At 47.3% G+C, this 19943-nt stretch overlaps 1 protein-coding gene across 2 annotated transcripts in view; it reads right to left on the bottom strand.

The window, feature by feature from the left end:
• SLCO2A1 (solute carrier organic anion transporter family member 2A1) overlaps positions 1 to 19943 on the bottom strand; it is a 98668-nt gene that overhangs the window by 14065 nt on the left and 64660 nt on the right. For both annotated transcript variants that reach the window (XM_005303635.4, XM_065556233.1), the window contains exons 6-10: positions 13957 to 14055; positions 10578 to 10711; positions 8106 to 8187; positions 6574 to 6738; positions 5240 to 5429 (exon numbers count right to left, since the gene is read on the bottom strand). In XM_005303635.4, the coding sequence (XP_005303692.1) occupies positions 5240 to 5429; positions 6574 to 6738; positions 8106 to 8187; positions 10578 to 10711; positions 13957 to 14055 (670 nt within the window). The remainder of the gene's footprint in view (positions 1 to 5239; positions 5430 to 6573; positions 6739 to 8105; positions 8188 to 10577; positions 10712 to 13956; positions 14056 to 19943) is intronic.

Here is a 19943-nt window from a genome sequence, read left to right as displayed (position 1 = left end):
TAATAAATTTGTTAGTCTCTAAGGTGCCACAAGTACTCCTGTTCTTCTTTTTGCGGATACAGACTAACACGGCTGCTACTCTGAAAAGAGTGGGGTGATGTGTTTCCCTTTAACTTTTCCCATTTTTCCTTATTTTTTTTTAATTAATTGTTAATTAAACAACTTGTATTTGCTTTAAATTGTATGAAATGATCAGTGGGTCAGGGAGGTGCCCAGTGCAAAGAGAGTACCCCGGACTGGGGACACCCTAGCCCCTGTCCTGGGTGACCACAGCAGGGTTGGGGGTCAAGACCCCCAGAAATCCCGGGCCCAGCCTTGTCAGGGTTTACGAGGACTCTGCCAGACAGGAGAGTGGAAGGGGAGTCCTCAAGGGCAAGGAGGCCTCTGGGTAAAGGAAGTGGGAGTGAGGACTCAGATCCTTTTGCTAGCCCACTTCACCGGGGTAGTGCAGAAGCCAGGAAAGTTCCCCACAATAGCGGGACCATTCCCCCGTGTACAACAGCATGCAGATATCTCTCAGCAGTGTGGCACCTGCTCCCTGCATTCCACCAAAACACAGCAACTTGTCAGCAAGTGATGGGGGCAATTCAATCCCAGGGCCTGGTCAGTAGACACTGCCCCAGAGCTGATTGCGCCCCTCCCGCCCGACAGCGACCGGACATACACAAACATCTTAGTGAATTCTGACACCACTAGAGGGCACAGGTGTGCTGACCCATAGCTCCAAATGGCATCTCCAAAGAGCCTGCAAGCCCCAAGTCTCTGCCGCTCTGCTTCACTTGTCCAGACTCTGATCTCAGACTGCAAAGAAGGGTGAGTGGCCTGGAACTGCAGCGGTAATGTGCTCAGAGACCTCCAGATAAGTTACCAGCCCCTACAGAGTAGCCTGCTCTCTTCCTTCAGAACAGCGCCACCGCAATTAACACACAGTGTTGAACTCTAGGCTGGGAGGAATTCTTAGCTGGACCGAGGCTGATGGCCTGAGCTCCTGAAGCAAGCAGTCAGTCTGGCTTCAGCAGCAAGAGAACAGTGCTGAATGAAAGCACGGCCCGTGCCTTACAAATATTGGACACAAAGCTTTGTGCAGCTCAGTCGAGGGGCTGTCGTGACTGGTGCCTTCTAAATGTCTCGACTGAAGAACTGAGCCAGCTATGGCATGGGCCTTGAGGCCTTTGACGCCCTGCCTGCCTGTGAGAGGCAGGAATGGAAATACCGAGTTAGGTACCTGTGCCCTGAGGTGACTGGGATTCTTTTGCAAAGGATTTCATTCTAAGTCGTTTCACTCCTGTCTCTGAATCCTGGTCTCTCCAAGTGGGAGGTGCCTGAGGAAAGCAGCCCAGATGGGAAATACCACTGAGGTGCTAGAGGGGGCTTTCAGGACTGTCCCACTAAAATCCTGCCATCAACTGAAGGGAGAGTCAGGGGAGCTCTTTGCCTCTGATGCGGGTCACTCTCTCTGCCTATGGCTAAATCTGCCCTGCCGGAGATCCCATTAAAAACACTTGCGAAGAGGGAATTTTTGGTGTATGGAAGCCTGCGTCACAAGATTCAGCCTTACCCTACTAAGCTATGAGCCGGGGGTGAGAATCTTGGCAGGACAAGCTCTTCAGAGAAGTAGGCTACAAGTGAGATTCCCTTTCCTAATGGGACCAACTTCCAGGATTCTCCCCTTTTCTCTTCGCTTCCTAGCAGGAGCCTGGAGCCAGCCAGGCTGGTGCCTCAGGCCCAAGAGTGAGAATCCTCTCTGTCTGCTCTGTGCAGGGAAACAGAATGGCAGGTATGTGCTTTTCCCCATAGGAATGAATCAGATAGCCCCAACGGGCAGGAACTTTCCCGAGAGAAGAGTATCTTCTCCAATCTCCCCATCCTTGCAGTATCTGAGTAGCTCATAATCAGTAATAGATTTATCCTTACAACTCCCCGGTGACGTAGGGAAATGCTATCATCCCCATTTTACATCGGGGAAACTGAGGCACGGAGCAGTCTTGTGATTTGCTCACAGTCATACCGGGAGCCTGTGGCAGGGCTAGAGAATGAACCCAGGACTCCTAGTCCCAAGTCAATGTCCTAACCCACAAAACTCCTTCCTGTCTCCTAGATCCTTTACCAGCTCCCCCACCACCACCCCACAATACAGGCTGAACACTGTGCTGTATGGCTAATTAGAGCTCCTCCACACATGGACAAATATTTTGGGGGATCATTAGTAGATTTTTAAAATTGCCAACACTCCCAATGACTATTAACCACCGCTAACGAAGTACACTCAGTGCAGATCTCGCGAGCACCGTACAAATACTGCCAGCCATTTCCTAGAGTTTTGTTTGCCGAGCGCTGGTGTTGTTTTCTTTGGTTAGAAACATGTAAGCGTTTTTGTTTTAACTACGGGAGGATGAAGGGGGGAGAATGAATGGCTAGAGTGGCCAGCCCCTGGCCCCTCCTGTTTGCAAGCAGCGCACCCCTGGGACAGAGGGCTTATCACAGGCCAAGAGAAACATCTGTGTGGAAGCCCCTTCATAAGATATTGGCAGTATGCTGGGAAATGGTCTGATTAAGGTGAAACTGACGAGCTCGGGATGGAGACCAAGTGCAACTTTATCTTAAATAAGTAAAAGGAGACAATAAGAGCCAAGAGTTCCCTCTCACACAGCCAGAGAGGCTATTCTCCAAGAGAAGGAGTGTGAGAGCCGCCTGGCTGTACTAACAGCTTTTAGACTGGGCAGGTGTTCCGCTAGCCAGAGCCCCTCTCCCTTTTAGAAATGTAGGGATGAAATTTACAGAGGTAGCTTTGATTGATGTGGGAGTTGTGACGTTATTGACATAATCAGGGACTATATAGAACATGGTTGCAACCAAGGTCCTGTAGTGGCACCCAAATCTTGTATAAAGGGGGTCAAATGGGGTGTCTAAGACAAGGTTATGGTTTACTGGTTATGATTATGCTGTCTATGTGTGTATCAATTTTGTAGTTGAAGTTATGAATATTGGCTCTATACTGTCTGTATTTCAAACCTATGCTGTGCTTCTGGGTGACATCCCAGACAAGCTGGTGTTAGCTCTGCTTAGCCTGCTTGATGGCCCATTAAGGACCATCAGCTATACAATGGACCCATTGAGAGAAGGCAAATATGCCTTGAGACTCAGCAAAGTATGCAGGAACTGGCCCATGTGACTCCAGACTCCATTTTGCTGTAATTTTCCACAGTAAGAACAAAGAGGTGTTCTTACACCTGGAAAAGACTATATAAGGCTGATGCCTCATCTCCATTTTGTCTTCAATCCTGCTTCTTACCTCTGGAGGGACTTTGCTACAAACTAAAGCTCTGAACAAAGGACTGATGACCCATCCCAGCTGGAGATGTTCCAGAGACTTGATTTGAACCTGCAGTTTATTCTATCGCTGCTGCAAGCCTGAACCAAGAACTTTGCCATTACTGTATGTAATTGATTCCATTTAACCAATTCTAACTCTCATCTATATCTTTTTCCTTTTATGAATAAACCTTTAGATTTTAGATTCTAAAGGATTGGCAACAGCGTGATTTGTGGGTAAGATCTGATTTGTATATTGACCTGGGTCTGGGGCTTGGTCCTTTGGGATCGAGAGAATCTTTCTTTTATTGGGGTATTGGTTTTCATAACCATTTGTCTCCATAACGAGTGGCACTGGTGATGATACTGGGAAACTGGAGTGTCTTAGGGAATTGCTTGTGTGACTTGTGGTTAGCCAGTGGGGTGAGACCAAAGTCCTCTTAGTCTGGCTGGTTTGGTTTGCCTTTGAGGTGGAAAACCCCCAGCCTTGGGCTGTAACTGTCCTGTTTTAAGCGTTTTGTCCTGAATTGGCACTCTCAGTTGGGTCCCGCCAGAACTGCATTGTTACAGGAGTCCATCAGGTAAACATTATGACTGCACTTGTTTGGAAAGGGGTGCTCTGTGCTGTATACCCTCTCTGTTCTCTGGCCAGTATATCTAGGCCCAGCAGGTTGGACATAGATTAAAGCCAGAAATGACCATAATGATCATCTGGTCTGACCTCCTGTATAACCCAGGCTATAGAATGTCACACAGTTACCCCTGTATTGAGCCCAGTAACTGGTTATGTTTATAGCCAGCAACTGCAGAGATTAGATGGGAAATGATGCTGAAATAGATCACATGCCCAACAGACACAAAGACCATACTCTGATGAGACTCCTGGAAGGACCACCTCTGAAAGGCGGAACTTCCCAGGATGTGCTAACCCTGTCAGCCAATCAGCATTCAGAGTGCCCTTTTGAAGCTGATGCCATTGCACAGTGGCACCCCCTGGTTCAGAGGCAGCCAGGATACTCGCCCTTTTCCAAACACTCTTCTGCTCGGTCAGTCCTGGGGGAGCCCACCGAGGGGAGGTGTATAACATTCCTCTTCTAGGTGGTTGTGAGACTCTGCGCTGTCACAGCAGGGACATACAATTGATTTGGCTCATCCCAAGATATGCAATCTCAAGGAGCAGAAGGTAGCAAAGGGAGCAACGTGGAGGGTTAGTGTTGCCTGGCAAACGAGTATGTCAATGCTATGGGGGCTGCATATGTGAGAGCCTGCATTGGAGATGGCCTGGTTCCCTCTGCACCTGGCTGACGTGGGGGAGTGAGGAGGAGAGCCTCCTGCAACTGCTACAAGGAGAAGAAGTGAGTGGCCAGGCCTGATTGGAAGCCAGTGTGTGGTGTGGTCTGACTATGGGAAGACCTCACTGTGCTCTCCTCATCATGAACTCCTGAGTGGCCCGTGGCAAACATGAAGTCCATAGGTGGCCATGGCCTTGTATGGTGGAGTGTCTGTGGTGTGGTCAAACTGTAGTGTGGCTGGAGTATAAACATACAGAAGGCTGTGGGCTCTGTGTGATCTGTAACTGGGCCAGGGACTGAGTGTGGGGAGAGGAAGGCAAGAAAAAGAATTGGCCAAAGAAGGAAGGGAAGAGAAAAGTAGAAGAAGCAGAGTAAGGGAGAGAGTGAAGGAGAGGTGGAACTAATCTGAGTACTTGGTGGACATTAATTCCCATTCTGCACTTTGGGGCTTCCTCTAGTGTAAGAAGATAAGAGTCTACTGCTGCTGCTGCTGGTTAACAGATTAACTCCTTTGGCTAAAGTTGGAGAGGCTCCTGCTTTTAGCAATGAAGGTCCCAGGTTCAAAACCCGCTCTAATGGCCCAAGCAGGATTATAGTCTCAGCCAGCCTTCCTCACTGGCACAGCCCTGTATTACCTGGGTGGATAAATCCCAGCAATGGTCTGTGTAGGGCAGCCCATGAAGAAGAGGGGGAGGCAGCAGAGGATGGAGATGAGGAGCACCACCAGTGCAAACCGTGGGATGGCTTTGATGGAGAAGCCAAAGCGCTTCATGATAATTCCTCCTAGAAGCATCCCCAGTGCGGCCGCGGGCAGGTTCACAGCTCCTGCAATGAGAGAAGAGGCAGCAGCCATGAGTGCATGTGAAGAGCTCCCCTGGCCAAGAGCCATTCAGTAGGGGGGAAGGATAGCTCAGTGGTTTGAGCATTGGCCTGCTAAACCCAGGGTTGTGAGTTCCCTTCTTGAGGGGGCCACTTAGGGATCTGGGGCAAAAATCAGTACTTGGTCCTGCTAGTGAAGGCAGGGGGCTGGACCCTATGACCTTTCAGGGTCCCTTCCAGTTCTATGAGATAGGTATATCTCCATATTTAAAAAAAAGAAAAAGCACTGACATTCAGAGGAGCAGAGCTGGCTAGGTATTTGTGGTGGGAGGGGGAACCACAGACCCTTCAATCTCCTGAGGCCAATTAATTGCCACAGTACCTGGTGTGCACTAGTAACCCCAGGCTGGGAAGTTTCATTGTGATATCACATCTATTTTTCATAAACCCTAAGCAGCACCTTTGCACAATTTGGCCATGCCTCCGTCTTCCCCAGCTGTGATCCTAAGTCAGGGGCTGCAAGGAGGACAATGTACAACCATTAGGCCAGCTCTGTTCCTCTGAGGGATGCTCTCGAGCGTGGGGGAATTCCTAGGTGGCTTGTTAAACTGGCTTGACAGCCCATTTGCTGTAGCGTGGCAGAGGATCTTACCCATGGCAGGGAGATTACATTAATTTTACACATCTACCGAATGTCAAATTTGGTGTAAGATACTTTTCCACTGACGCACTTTCTCTAACCAATTGATTTGAAACAACTACCTGACTTTGCCCTGCCCAAGTCAGTAGGTTGCATGGTGTACATGAGAGCAGCCTCTAGCCCACTAACAGTAAGGTCAACCATGGACAGCCCAACTGATGAGGTCACCATGGCCTCATCCTCACAAACATTCAGGGCAGGAAAAGGGAAACGACTTGTATTGGCTCAAGACCAGAGAGGTGGAGGTCTCTGAATCTTGCCTACATCCTTCCCCAGCTGCAGTGTCAGGAGAATGTATTTCCCATGTTTTTCCTCTTTATATTTTAAAAAGCTGTGGAAATCATGGACTGGATGCCCCCCATCTGTGAATGCATTTGCTGCATTTCAAATCTTCCCTTTGAATTCAGGGCCATTTGCCCCCTTTCACGGGGACATGGACATGTGTCTTACCAATGAGGAAGTTGGCATAGGAAGAGGTGGTGCCATACTGTTTCTCCAGGAACTTGTTGAGGAAGGTGGCGAGACCAGCTATTACTGAGGAGAAGCTGCACTGAGCCAGGACCAGGAGGATGAAGAGGGGGTTGAGGAGCAGCTTGAGAAAGATCCGAGGGAATTCTACAAGGAAACAAGAAGGAAGAAGTAATTTATCAAGGAAGAGGTCATGCCAACAGCTCGTCCCATGAAAAGAAAGCTTAGAAACAGCCTTTCTATGATGACTTAATACAGGAACCTCTGGAGCACATGTGGGTTCTGCTATTGGAGACAGTTCCCAGAAGAATGGTCATATTGGAATAGGGAGGTGAGCAGTGCTTAATTTGTAATGAAAGAGGTCCCGGAGCTTAAGCAATTATTTTACATTCATAACTGATGCGGCAAGCCCAGAGGTGCTGGGGCTATGAACTGCTGAACCTAGATGTGCCAGGGCTCAGCCTTGGCAGAAATTAGGCCCTGCAGGTAAGGCTGCCTTGAGCCCTACCGTCGACCTCTTCTTTCTGTGTCTTTGTTTTTCTGAATTTGGACATCCTGCCCTTCTTGTAATATTGTTTAACTGTGTCATGCTGACTTGTTAAAATGTGGGCCAGATCCTCAGCTGGTGTAAACCGATGAAACTCCATTGACTTTAATAGAGCCATGCTGATTACACCAGGTGAAGATCTAGCTCCTGGACTCTGCTTGCAAGGAAAATTAACTGCTTGTTCAGAGTGTAATTTATTATTCCGAAAGGCCAATATGAGATGACCTGCATCAGACTGGCCAGCCTAGCGATATGCCACAGACAGCTGACTGACCCCAAGTTACTCATGGACCACTGTCATTCTATTGATCACCTCCTTAACTTTCACCAGCTTTTTTTAGAGGCAATTTGTCAACATGAGGAAGAGGAAACATCCTTGTCTGGAAGCTCCCAGGCAGCAAAGCAGTGGTGCAGTGTGCTACCCCAGGGGGAGGGTGGCACATCCTCTGCTAACAACGTGTAATTGCTATGTGTCAGAGTGCGCTTGTGTCCCTGAGATCCCTTTCCTCTGGAGAGAGCTACATTTAAACAGGCTGGCTTATATCACAGTTACAAGTTTGAAGGTAGACCTAATGCCTACTGCCATTAATCTGCACCTTGTATCCCCTGCAGAATTTGGTAAGAGCAACATGCTGGGTACTATTGTCCAAAGTGCCTAAGTGACTTAGGAGCCACAGGCCCACTTTCAAAGAGACTTGGGCCCTAGGAGCTTAAGTCCCATTGACTTGCAGCCGGGGAGACTAAAGTCACTTCTGAATATGAGTCTTGGGCACACTTTGAAAGATTTGTCCCTCAGTTCCAGATTAGACTAGCTGCGAGTGCTGCCAGCAAGGCCTGAGGAGCGTAGGCAGCAATGTGCCAGGAAGTTACGCAGTGCCTGCCTAACTGTGTGAGTCACTCCAGTTCCTGAGCGCACTATCAGCTACTCAAACAGTTAAAGTGAAAGTCTAGAACAGGAGCCCTTTACTTTTAATGAACTCCGTCAGGGAGACTTCTTCAGCCTTTGCCTTCTCCATCTTCTTCAGCATGTCTGCCTCAGCACCCGCATCCTGGGGAGAGCAGAGAGAAGAACAGCTTACTCCGAGAGGCACTGGCAGACAGTTGGCATTCTCCAGGTGAGTGATGGGTGCTGGAAACTACCCCATAACTGTATCAGAGAGACAGCTCTCATGCAGTTGTGGTCACGCACAGAGGCACGGATGGCAGCATGACAATCAAGAAAGCTTAGCCGCCCCCTTCCAAAGCACTGGCTGGCCTGCTCCGACACAAGAGCCAACTCAGCCCTTGTGGTGCTCAGTGTAGGGAGTGCCTCAGGGTGCATAAAGGGGAAGACAAGGAGATGTGCTTCTCTGGTGCAGCTGGACATTGCCAGCTGTGTCCTGGCATTCCACCTGCTGGAGCCAAGCTATTCTTTGATCTTTCGCCAAGGCTGAGGCACCTGCTCAGCCTGCGGCAGTGAAGGAGTTAATTATCTGAGCGGCTTCTCAAATCTGCCCCCGTTAGGCGCCAGAATAGAGCTGGATGAGAAGCAGTTTTCCTGTCTGAGAAATTTTGAGAGTTTGAAAAAAATTCACACCCTAAATTGGGATGAAAAGGCAAAAATCGCAAAAATTGTCATAAACCAAATATCGGGGGAGGGGGGAGATTCCAGTTGGGTCAGATGAAAGAAAATTATGAAATGTTTTGTTTCAATTTTGATTTTTTTTTTTTTTTTACTATAAATTAACTTAAATTTTGAAATGAAGAGCCGTTTCAAACCAAAAAAATGGAACTTTTCATGTCGAAAACATCAAAACAGGACATTCTGACAATTTCAAACCTTTCTCTACCCCCCCGTCCCCCCAAAAACTGTTCTCAAAATGGGGAATTTGTCCAGACTGGCCCTTTCCGGCAAACGGTTTAGATGAATCAGCATTTCTGACCCAAAAAAATGTATTGTGGAAAAATTCCCAACCAGCTCTGCTACACAACTTGGCGTGGTGCTGGTACCCCACAGCAGAGTTCCACTTTGAACAGTTACCCCTGGGAGCCCTGTGCTGGTGTCCCTGTTATCGTTAGAGATAATGATCTTGCAGAAAACAGGACAAGGATGGGGGTGGTGATGCCACTGTAAGAGGAGGAAGAGAAGGGGCAAGAAAGCACGGAATGCCAAGGTGGCTATAGCAGGGAGATGGGAGGAAAGAGGCTAACGAGACAGGTGCAAGGTGCAGTGAAACCTCGATTCCTACGGAGAGGATAGTGTCTTACACAAAAATACAACTAAGTGAATGCAGTGGTGATAAAAGACTGACAGCCTTGGTGAATGAAATAGGAACATAGGAAATGCAAGCAGTCCATCGACTCCAGTATCTCGTCCCCAATGCTAGCCAGCACCAGCTGCTTCAGATGGAAGAACTCCTGCCGTGGGCAGTTATGGGTTAACCTGCTTCAAGGCAAAATGTCTTCCTGAAGCCAAGCATTTTGAGCTTGGTTAAAGCCCTGAAGAAGGAGGGCTTATGTCCCTGTTTTCTGTATATCTCCAGATATTCTCATTATACACATAAATGACCCAAATCTAGGGAGGTTCAAGATCCCTGCCCAGCTAGTGGGATGACATTGGCACCCAGGTGCCAAGTGTAATGGCTGAGTGTGGACTGAGATCACCAACTCGTAACATAGTTTGGTAATCAGATATTCATGCATTGTAAGCTTTAGTTGTAAAACAAGAGGAACCAGTGCAGTGTAGGGTCCCTACATGTGGGGAAAGAAATCCAATTATTATTGTACATTATTTGTATTACAACACCTGGGAGCAGAGACAACCCAAGCCTGCTGATAGTGTGTGTGGGGGGGGCGGAGGGGCAGAGTGAGGGCAACCAGCTTCAACGGTGTTACTGAGCATGCTCAGTCTGTGTGAGCATGCTCTATACAAGCCAAACAGCAAATCCAGGGTGGGGGGGCATGTGACCCCACATGCCCTCCCCCACGTCGCCTCTGCTTGGGAGCTCCAAGCAAGGACCGGGGCTCCATTGTGCTAGGCACCATAGCGATAAGTAACAGAGAAGACAGTTCCTGCCCCAGAGAATTCCCAGTCTAGTGTGTGAAAGAATTCACCAGGTGGACAGAACGTACAGACAGGATGGAGTGCAGGGAGGATGAGTTAACCAAATGGACAGAGTAGCAGACAAGAAGAAGTCTCAGCTTGCCACCTGCCTGCTCAAGGCCAGTTCTAGTTTTCTCCTCCGCCCAGGTTAATTGCAAGAAAATGAAGGAGTCTGTCCCTTATAGATTCACTTGCCAAGATTCACAAGCACATATCAGAACGGCCAACATGCTGTCCATCTTCCCTTGTCTCCATTTCCCATAACTGCCCTGGAAGGAGACATGTATCATCACATAAAACACCACAAACCTGCTCTGAGCAAGATGATGTTCTGCCCCTACAATGCCTGGGTCTTACCTGCCCTTTGAACATGTACCGAGGGAAGAAGAAATAGGGAATGGAGGTGAGCAGCAGGCAGCCTGAAGAGATGAGCAGCCCCAGCCACCAGGCTCCAATCCAGCGTTGGTCATGTGGTGTCAAATTCATGAGATCTGAAAACACAGGGCGGAGTGAAGTTACCCAGTGTCCTCATACAACTCCCGTTAGCACAACATGACTCTGTCCCCCTAGGTGGCTACACTATATATAAAGATATATGAGTCTGCAACTGCCTTTGACTCACCAGAGCTAGTCTTATCTCAGAACCTAGGGACTCATGTTTGTTAGTCTCAGGTTCGATCCCCGTGCATGGTTGTCCTAATTTGTTCTTATTTTTACACATTCTTGGCCCAAAATAAAAGCAAAGAGAAAAAAATTAATCCACTCCAACCCACTTCCTAGAGGTTTGAGGAGCAAGAAGGTTTATATGAAGCCTCCTGTGAAATAGACTAAGGGCCAGATCCCCAGCTGGGGTAAATGAACGTAGCTCCATTGAAGTCACAGAGACATTCTTCATTGAAGTCAATGCAGCTGCATAGATTTATATCAGCTGAGGATCTGTCCCTAAATGTTTCCACACCACGGGTCACTGCTCATGGCCAGCTAATCCTACAGGGGGAGCCTTGCCCCATACACTCCCCCTTCCCTACCAGGAGCTAGTTCTGAATGGCCAAGACCCATGCTGGAACACTTCCCTTGCAACCACCCCCCGTTATCTGAATGTAGGCAGCAGGGCCGAGGGGGTTCTCAAAGCCAACACATGAGGTGAGGCATTGGAGCCCATTAGTCACAGCCAACCAAAGGCAGTGTGCTGACTGGCCAGAAACCCCTCCCAGGGAGTGCGCTCAACAGCTCTGCACAGCCTCATTAACGCAAGCACAGCCAGGCTCAGACTTCGGCTGCCTCCCTCTCTCTTAGGAGTAACAGACTTGGTTGGGGGGTCCAAGCAAGGCTGCGTGTCCAGCTGGTCCGTGGCACAGCAAAGCTGGCAGAGGAGTTGGACATGGGCTTGAGGGTTCATGGTGCTCTGCCTGCCTTGTGTCATCAGCAAAGCAGCTGCTGTCATTTCTAGCAGAGAACCCCCTAGCACCATGAGTGTATCTATTCCTGGTGACTGGTGGGGTCCCAAGGCCTGCAGTTAATCTCCAGGCCAAGGCCAGAGTCTGTGCTGGGCTTGCTGTGAGCCTGGGATCTACCTGATGATCTTGTGCCACTGAAGGAAACAGGAGCTCTGTCATTATTTGTAATGGATACAGGATCAAGCAATACCAGTGCAAAATGCAGGTTTAACCTTTCACTGTTACTAGAAAGAGCCCATGATGTAATAGAGATGAGCCTAACCGAGGACTCCATGTCCGAACAGCCCTGCACTCGGGGAGTGCCTGGAAAAGTTACATCACCATCTAACTATGCAGGATTCAAAGTTCTTCCCAAGAAGCCACTCAGTGGTGAAGGAGTTAAAGAAGTCTTTATTCCATCATTCTTTGCCTTTGGGTAGATGGCATGCTTGGAATCCAGCTAGACAGAAGGATTGTAGAGTCAAGAAGGTGACTGGAAATTTTAGTAGCCACTTTCCTGGAAAGACTCCCTGTTCCATTGTTCCCAGGTTTGGCAACTTTCTGCTCACTGAGCTTAAGGGAAGAACCCGTCACCTCAGCTAGCAAAGAGAGAGCTTTAATGAGAGCGATTTCCGAAGGTATTCGCTTCACACCCTTCTCCAGGGACCAGAGGAGAGACAAGAGGGTCATTGCACTTCCAGCACAGACATCCTTTGGCCGGGCAGCATTACTCACCCAAGGTCGAAAGAGCACTGGGGTTGGCATGGAAAGTGCATCTCTACATTGTTAGGCCTTTATGAATGGAAAAGGAACAAACAGCAGGCTTTAAGTGTATGCTTCTCAGCCCAGACTTCCTGCCATCCAGGAATAAACCAGGGTCCAGTGCAAGCAAAGCCCACACCCAGCCAGAACAATTGCCTGGCTGCCCTGACCAGAACCAATCCATTCCTGGGTGGGTGATGTCATCAAGGAGCGACCACAGAGAGGATGCTAAATCTGTCTGTCTTCACGGAGACCAAGCCTAGCTCTTCTAACACTTCCTGACCTCGACTGATTTATTTTTCTTATCTGGCACCTCACAAAAATGTCACATAGCCCAGATCTTTCTGAAGAAATGCAGGAAAAGCCACACTAATGATGGAGTGGTGGAGAATTTGCTAACAATAGATCCCACATGTACAGTAGATAAAGGACTCCCTGCTGCTGGAAGCTAGACGAATTGGAGGGAGCTGGGTTCTCGTTCTACCTTTACTTTGCTGTGTGTGGCATCTCTTCTCAATAGATGTCTGCCTGGCTGGCTGCAGCACTGTGGAAGCATATGATTAAACCCCAAACCAACAATATTCCAGGCCACATCCCCGCAGCAATTGTCTTTTTGTTCTGGGTTTGTACAGCACCTAGCACAATGGGGTCCTGGTCCATGATGAGGGCTCCTCAGTACTACCACAATACAAATAATTAATAATAATAATCTTTGTTCCAGTAGTATCTGAAGGCCCCAGCAGAGATTGGCACCCCATTGTGCTAAACCCTGCACAGAGACAGTTCCAGCCCTGAAGAGTTTATGATCTAAATAGACAAGGTGGGAGAGGATGTGACTTGGGTAAGGCACACAGCAGATCACTGGTAGAACCAGGAGTAGAAGCCAGGTGCCCTGAAGTCCAGCACATAACACTATCACCTAACCCTGCTACCTCCCCAGCTATACAGCAAGTAAGTGAGCCTAGCCTGGCCCATCCTATGCTGTTCTGGGAGTGGAGTGGACCTTTCAGAAGTGCATTTGCCCTACCTGCTCAGCTGGGGTAGAGCACCACTCAAGCAGCACCCTTGCTGCCCCTGTGTCTCCACAGTGCAATAGAGTCTAGAAATCACTACAAATATTTTCCATTCAGCAAGTCAATAAACCACACAGAAAGTCTACAGATGGGCTCTGGCTCAATACGCTCTTTGCCTGTCATCAAGTGTTATGCTAATCTATCGACTTTCCCCAGAGAGTGGATCTCGTTAGTGGCCATACGCAGGCCTTAGAATATATTCTGTGTGGCTCTTCCAGACCCAACCTTTCAACTGGAAAAGGGTTTCCTGATTCACTACAGCCAGGGCACATGTTTCAGCCAGCAGGCCTATCAAAGTGACCGTTGTCCTTCTGATGCAGAGAGGAGCCTTAGAAAGTCCAGTGCTACTTGTGGAATACTGCATCTGAAGAAGTGGGTTTTTTACCCACAAAAGCTTATGACCAAATAAATCTGTTAGTCTTTAAGGTGCCACCGGACTCCCTGTTGTTTTTGTGGAATACTCACTCACGTCAGGTCTCCCAATGTCCACAAACAGCCGCAGCACCACGGACCCCAGCAAGTATCCAAAAGACGGGCCGAACACAGCAATGGAAAACAGGATTGCTGAAAGCAAGAGTGGGAGAGCACCAGAGTGAGTGGCAGATTACAGAGTAATTGCTTCATTGCTGATTTGGCATTTATCTTCCCAAGCGAGGCAGGAAGGGTGTCACAACACACAGGAGAGAGAAGTCATCTCTTACCAACTGACAGATAATTAATGCCTCCTCTATTGCTCAGCTGTTATATGCACTGTTTATTCAACAGATGCATTAGAGATGATAAAGGCAGCTGCCATTCAAAAGGATCCCATCCAAACTGTCAAAATCAAGGCCTTGCAGATGCATTTCAATGTTGCAATCAATGCTTATTGCTACCCTTCGTGCATCACCAGCCACTTATCACAGTGCTATGAAAATCTGCAGTGACGGAAGCAGTGATGAGCCATCCCTATGATTGTGCAGTGATGAGCACCCTCCGATCCCATTGCAGGCTATAGGAGTGAAGGGCTCTCAGCACTTCGCAGGATCAGTAAGCCAAACCACATGTCAAAGTGGGCAACTAGCCAGGTATCTGCAGGCACCAGGGCCCAGATCCTCAAAGGTATTTGGGCACCTAACTCTCATTGAAACCAATGGGAGTTAGGCACTTAAATACCTCAGAGGATCTGTATCTAGGTACATTGTGGGTTCATGAGACTGAACACCATGTGCCTTTGGCTTCCATTCAGCAAAGCACTTAGCCCCATCCCTTTTCAACAAAGCACTTAAGCACCATCTTAACTTTAAGCACATACTCAAGTCCCATTGATGTCAAGGTGGCTTGAACACATAGATAAGTGCTTTGCTGAACTGGGGCTTCCATGCAGCGTAGATGTGAAGGTATCTGACATAACCACATTGCTTCAAGTGTGTTACTCCTTTAAAGACAATAAGACAGAGTATTTATTCCTAAAACATAACAAGCAGATTTTTGAAGAGTAAGGATATTAGGAATAAGAGTTGCTTTTATTTTATTAATCATTAAACTGTGGAACACAGAAAGTCATTGAGCCAAAAAAATTAGCACAGTTCAAAAATGGATTGGACATTTCTGTGGATAACAAGAATATCCAGAGTTATAATGTTAATGTTAACATAAATTCTGTAAGGAATATTAAACCTTGTGCTTCAGGGTTAAAGCCAATCTCAAACTATTGGAGATCAGGATAAGACCTGTGGTGGGGTTGGCAGGGGCGGCTCTATGTTTTTTGCCACCCCAAGCACGGCAGTCAGGTGGCCTTCGGTGGCACGCCTGTGGGCGGTCTGCGGTCACGCGGATTCGGTGGCGTTTCTGTGAGTGATCTGCCGGTCCCGCGGCTTTGGCGTACCCACCGCCAAAACTGCGGGACCGGTGAACTTAGGCACTTCTTGTCTGACTTACACAGATATTTAGGTGCCTAAGGAAGCAGATAGGCACCTAGTGGTATTTTCAAATGCTTAGGTGCCCAACTCCCATTGGACTCACACTCCAACTGAAATCAATAGGGTTTAGGTGCCTAACATGCTGAGGCACTTTTGCAAACCCTACTCAGTGCCTACCTGGGTCTTTAGGTGACTAAATAGCTTTGTGAATCCAGCCCTTAGGCGTCTAAGTGCCTGTTATTTTTGAAAATGTGACTTAAGCTTCTAAGTCACCTTGGAAAATGTTACCTCGAGACCCAGCTGAGCTCCTGGCTATCATCTCTCAGTGCACTTGGCATGGGGGTGAACTTTCAAATGGCATAAATAAGGTGAGAGTTCTGAAGCCCCAGCTTGTAAACCACAGCCCCCATTTCCGTGGGAACAGAAGAGCATCTGAGGCTGAGAACTCTCCCTTTGCAATAGGTGGCTACCTGCTGGGTAATAAAAGTGTCCATTTCAAATCCAAGCCACAGAGTTTCTGAGTCTGCATTCTGTAATGTTTGGCTCCTTGAAGTCTGTAGTACCTCAGCTCGCAGAACAATAAATCAATATTAAATAACAGTCGGGAGATGGTTTTCCTACTGTTTTTCTCCCTTGGATGGGCATAATGATTTCTCAGAGAGCAAACAGAGTAACAAGCTCTGACTCGTGTGTTTGTGCTGGACACCCATGCAGCCTGAGCCGCTGCCAGCTACTCTGATCCTTCTCTTTGTCATGCCCATACGACATAGATTATCATCACAAATGTAAGGAGGGCAGCCAGCTAATAAAGGGAGAGGCAGCATAGTATTGCAAAGGAGAATCTCATTTAAGGGCCATTAGTGCTGTGCAGGGGCATGATCAGTGGCAGGGCAAAACATCAGAGGTCCGTGCCCTGCACAGCTTCAGGTGGTAATTTTGCTTCGTCTAAACACTGTGGCTGCCTTTTCCCTTGTTCGAGTCTGCCACTCTGATTATGGGTTTGCATTGTTTTGAGTCTGATTAGTTCCTTGGGGAAGGTGGTATAAGATGTACTTCATTTTTCTTTTCCATGCTTGGCTTGTGGCTTCTTTATAAAGTACCATGTTTAATGGGTACCCACTGTGACGTTGTGCGTCTATATGGTTTTATAAAAACATGATAATAAGTGAATATAATGTAACTGGGATAGTTTTATAAAGATTTGATAAGTGAATATAATGCACTTGCATCTGAAGAAGTGAGGTTCTTACCCACGAAAGCTTATGCTCCCAGTACTTCTGTTAGTCTCAAACGTGCCACAGGACCCTCTGTTGCATAATGCAACTGGGATATGCTTCGTGCAAAAGGTCTCTTGTAAGGTATCATTACAAAGCTCATAATCTACTGAGTGTGATCATCCTATTTGTAGAAATGTACCACTCTTGTATCTAAAATTAGAAATATAAAACATAACTTTGAGGGCCTATTGTAATTATGTAAAGTGTGGGCTATTAATGGTGGTTTGGAATCTTGATGACTCCCATTAACAAGGACCATTGTCTGCAGATGGCTGTGTTTACCTGTTAGTCTTCCTGAATATGTGTGTGCTGGCAAGTGGGCAATGAAGTCTTGCAGTGACATGTGATCATGTCACCTGAACTGGAATCCATCTTTAACCTGGTGCTTTTCCAGTGGGGGGGGTTGAAACCCAGAGGGACAAAGGGTTCCCGCCTTATGCAAAAGATATATAAAGGGGTGGAAGAGAACAAAGGGGGAGAGGAGCCACCATGAAGAATCCCCTAGCTATCACCTGAGCTGGAACAAGAGCTGTACCAGGGGAAAGAATTGTGCCCAGGCCTGGAAGATGTCCAGCCTGTGAAAAAAATCTCTGAGGGTGAGATTATCTGTATTCAGTTTGATTAGACATAGATTTGCGCATTTTATTTTATTTTGCTTGGTGACTTACTTTGTTCTGCCTGTTACCACTTGAAACCACTTAAATCCTATTTTCTGTATTTAATAAAATCACTTTTTATTTAGTAATTTACTCAGAGTATGTATTAATACCTGGGGGAGCAAACAACTGTGCATAACTCTCTATCAGTGTTATAGAGGGCGAACAATTTATGAGTTTCCTCTGCATAAGCTTTATGCAGGGTAAAACGGATTTATCTGGGTTTAGACCCCATTGGGAGTTGGGCATCTGAGTGCTAAAGACAAGCACGCTTCTGTGAGCTATTTTCGGGTAAACTTGCAGCTCTGGGACAAGTGATTCAGACCCTGGGTCTGTGTTGGAGCAGACGGGAGTGTCTGGCTCAGCAAGACAGGGTACTGGAGTCCTGAGCTGGCAGGGAAAACAGGAGCAGAGGTAGTCTTTGCACATCAGGTGGCAGCTCCCATGGGGGTTTCTGTGATCCAACCCGTCACACCCACCTAAATCACTCAGCCACAGGGCTGGTGGAAAAGCAGAAAGCCCACAAATTTAGGCAGAGTCACTCGATGGTTTCTCAGACTTGTGGATTAAAATGTCTAGTACAGCTGACAGTTGTACAATAGATTTTTCCTTTATGGAAAATTTTGATTTTTTGGGGGAAAATATTGAAAACCAAAATATTTTGATTCAAAATCATGCCACGGTGCCTCGTCTGAATAGTTTGGGTGCTTTATGCTCCCATTTTCATCTATGGGCTGGGCTCGGTGGTCATAAGAACATAAGAAAGGCCGTACCGGGTCAGACCAAAGGTCCATCTAGCCCAGTATCCTGTCTACCGACAGTGGCCAATGCCAGGTGCCCCAGAGGGAGTGAACCTAACAGGCAGGGCCGGCTTTAGACCAATTCCACCAATTCCCCCGAATCGGGCCCCGTGCCCAGTGGCAGGGCCGCCGGGGTGGGGGCAAGTGGCCAAGAATCCCTTCCCTGGCTAGAGGCTCCTTTTTAATATTTACTCACCCGGCAGTGCTCCGGGTCTTCGGCGGCACTTCAGCGGCGGGTCCTTCACTCGCACAGGGTCTTCGGCAGCACTTCAGCAGCAGGTCCTTCAGTGCCACCAAAGACCCGGAGCGAGTGAAGGACAAGCCGCCGAAGACTACGAGTGCTGCCCGGTGAGTACAAGCCCCACATGTTTTTTTACGTGGTTTTTTTTTTTTTTTTCAGTCATCCCTGCCGGGGCCCCGTCAAAACTGTTCGAATCGGGCCCCGCACTTCCTAAAGCCGGCTCTGCTAACAGGCAATGATCAAGTGATCTCTCTCCTGCCATCCATCTCCACCCTCTGACAGACAGAGGCTAGGGACACCATTCCTTACCCGTCCTGGCTAATAGCCATTAATGGACTTAACCACCATGAATTTATCCAGTTCTCTTTTAAACTCTGATATAGTCCTAGCCTTCACAACCTCCTCAGGTAAGGAGGTCCACAAGTTGACTGTGCGCTGCGTGAAGAAGAGCTTCCTTTTATTTGTTTTAAACCTGCTGCCTATTAATTTCATTTGATGACCCCTAGTTCTTGTATTATGGGAATAAGTAAATAACTTTTCCTTATCCACTTTCTCCACATCACTCATGATTTTATATACCTCTATCATATCCCCCCTTAGTCTCCTCTTTTCCAAGCTGAAGAGTCCTAGCCTCTTTAATCTCTCCTCATATGGGACCCGTTCCAAACCCTTAATCATTTTAGTTGCCCTTTTCTGAACCTTTTCTAGTGCCAGTATAACTTTTTTGAGATGAGGAGACCACATCTGTACGCAGTATTCGAGATGAGGGCATACCATCGATTTATATAAGGGCAATAATATATTCTCAGTCTTATTTTCTATCCCCTTTTTAATGATTCCTAACATCCTGTTTGCTTTTTTGACCGCCTCTGCACACTGCATGGACATTTTCAGAGAACTATCCACAATGACTCCCAAGATCTTTTTCCTGACTTGTTGTAGCTAAATTAGCCCCCATCATATTGTATGTATAGTTGGGGTTATTTATTCCAATGTGCATTACTTTACATTTATCCACATTAAATTTCATTTGCCATTTTGTTGCCCAATCACTTAGTTTTGTGAGATCTTTTTGAAGTTCTTCAGAGTCTGCTTTGGTCTTAACTATCTTTCGCAGTTTAGTATCATCTGCAAACTTTGCCACCTCACTGTTTACCCCTTTTTCCAGATCATTTATGAATAAGCTGAATAGGATCGGTCCGAGGACTGACCCTTGGGGAACACCACTAGTTACCCCTCTCCATTCTGAGAATTTACCATTAATTCCTACCCTTTGTTCCCTATCTTTTAACCAGTTCTCAATCCATGAAAGGACCTTCCCTTTTATCCCATGGCAGATTAATTTACATAAGAGCCTTTGGTGAGGGACCTTTCTGGAAATCTAAGTACACTATGTCCACTGGATCCCCCTTGTCCACATGTTTGTTGACCCCTTCAAAGAATTCTAATAGATTAGTAAGACACAATTTCCCTTTACAGAAACCATGTTGACTATTGCTCAACAGTTTATGTTTTTCTATGTTTCGGACAATTTTATTCTTAACTATTGTTTCGACTAATTTGCCTGGTACAGACGT

Source organism: Chrysemys picta, chromosome 9 (assembly GCF_011386835.1).
Source record: "Chrysemys picta bellii isolate R12L10 chromosome 9, ASM1138683v2, whole genome shotgun sequence".
Classification (NCBI taxonomy): Eukaryota; Metazoa; Chordata; order Testudines; family Emydidae; genus Chrysemys; species Chrysemys picta.
This window is presented reverse-complemented; position numbering and strand designations above follow the sequence as displayed.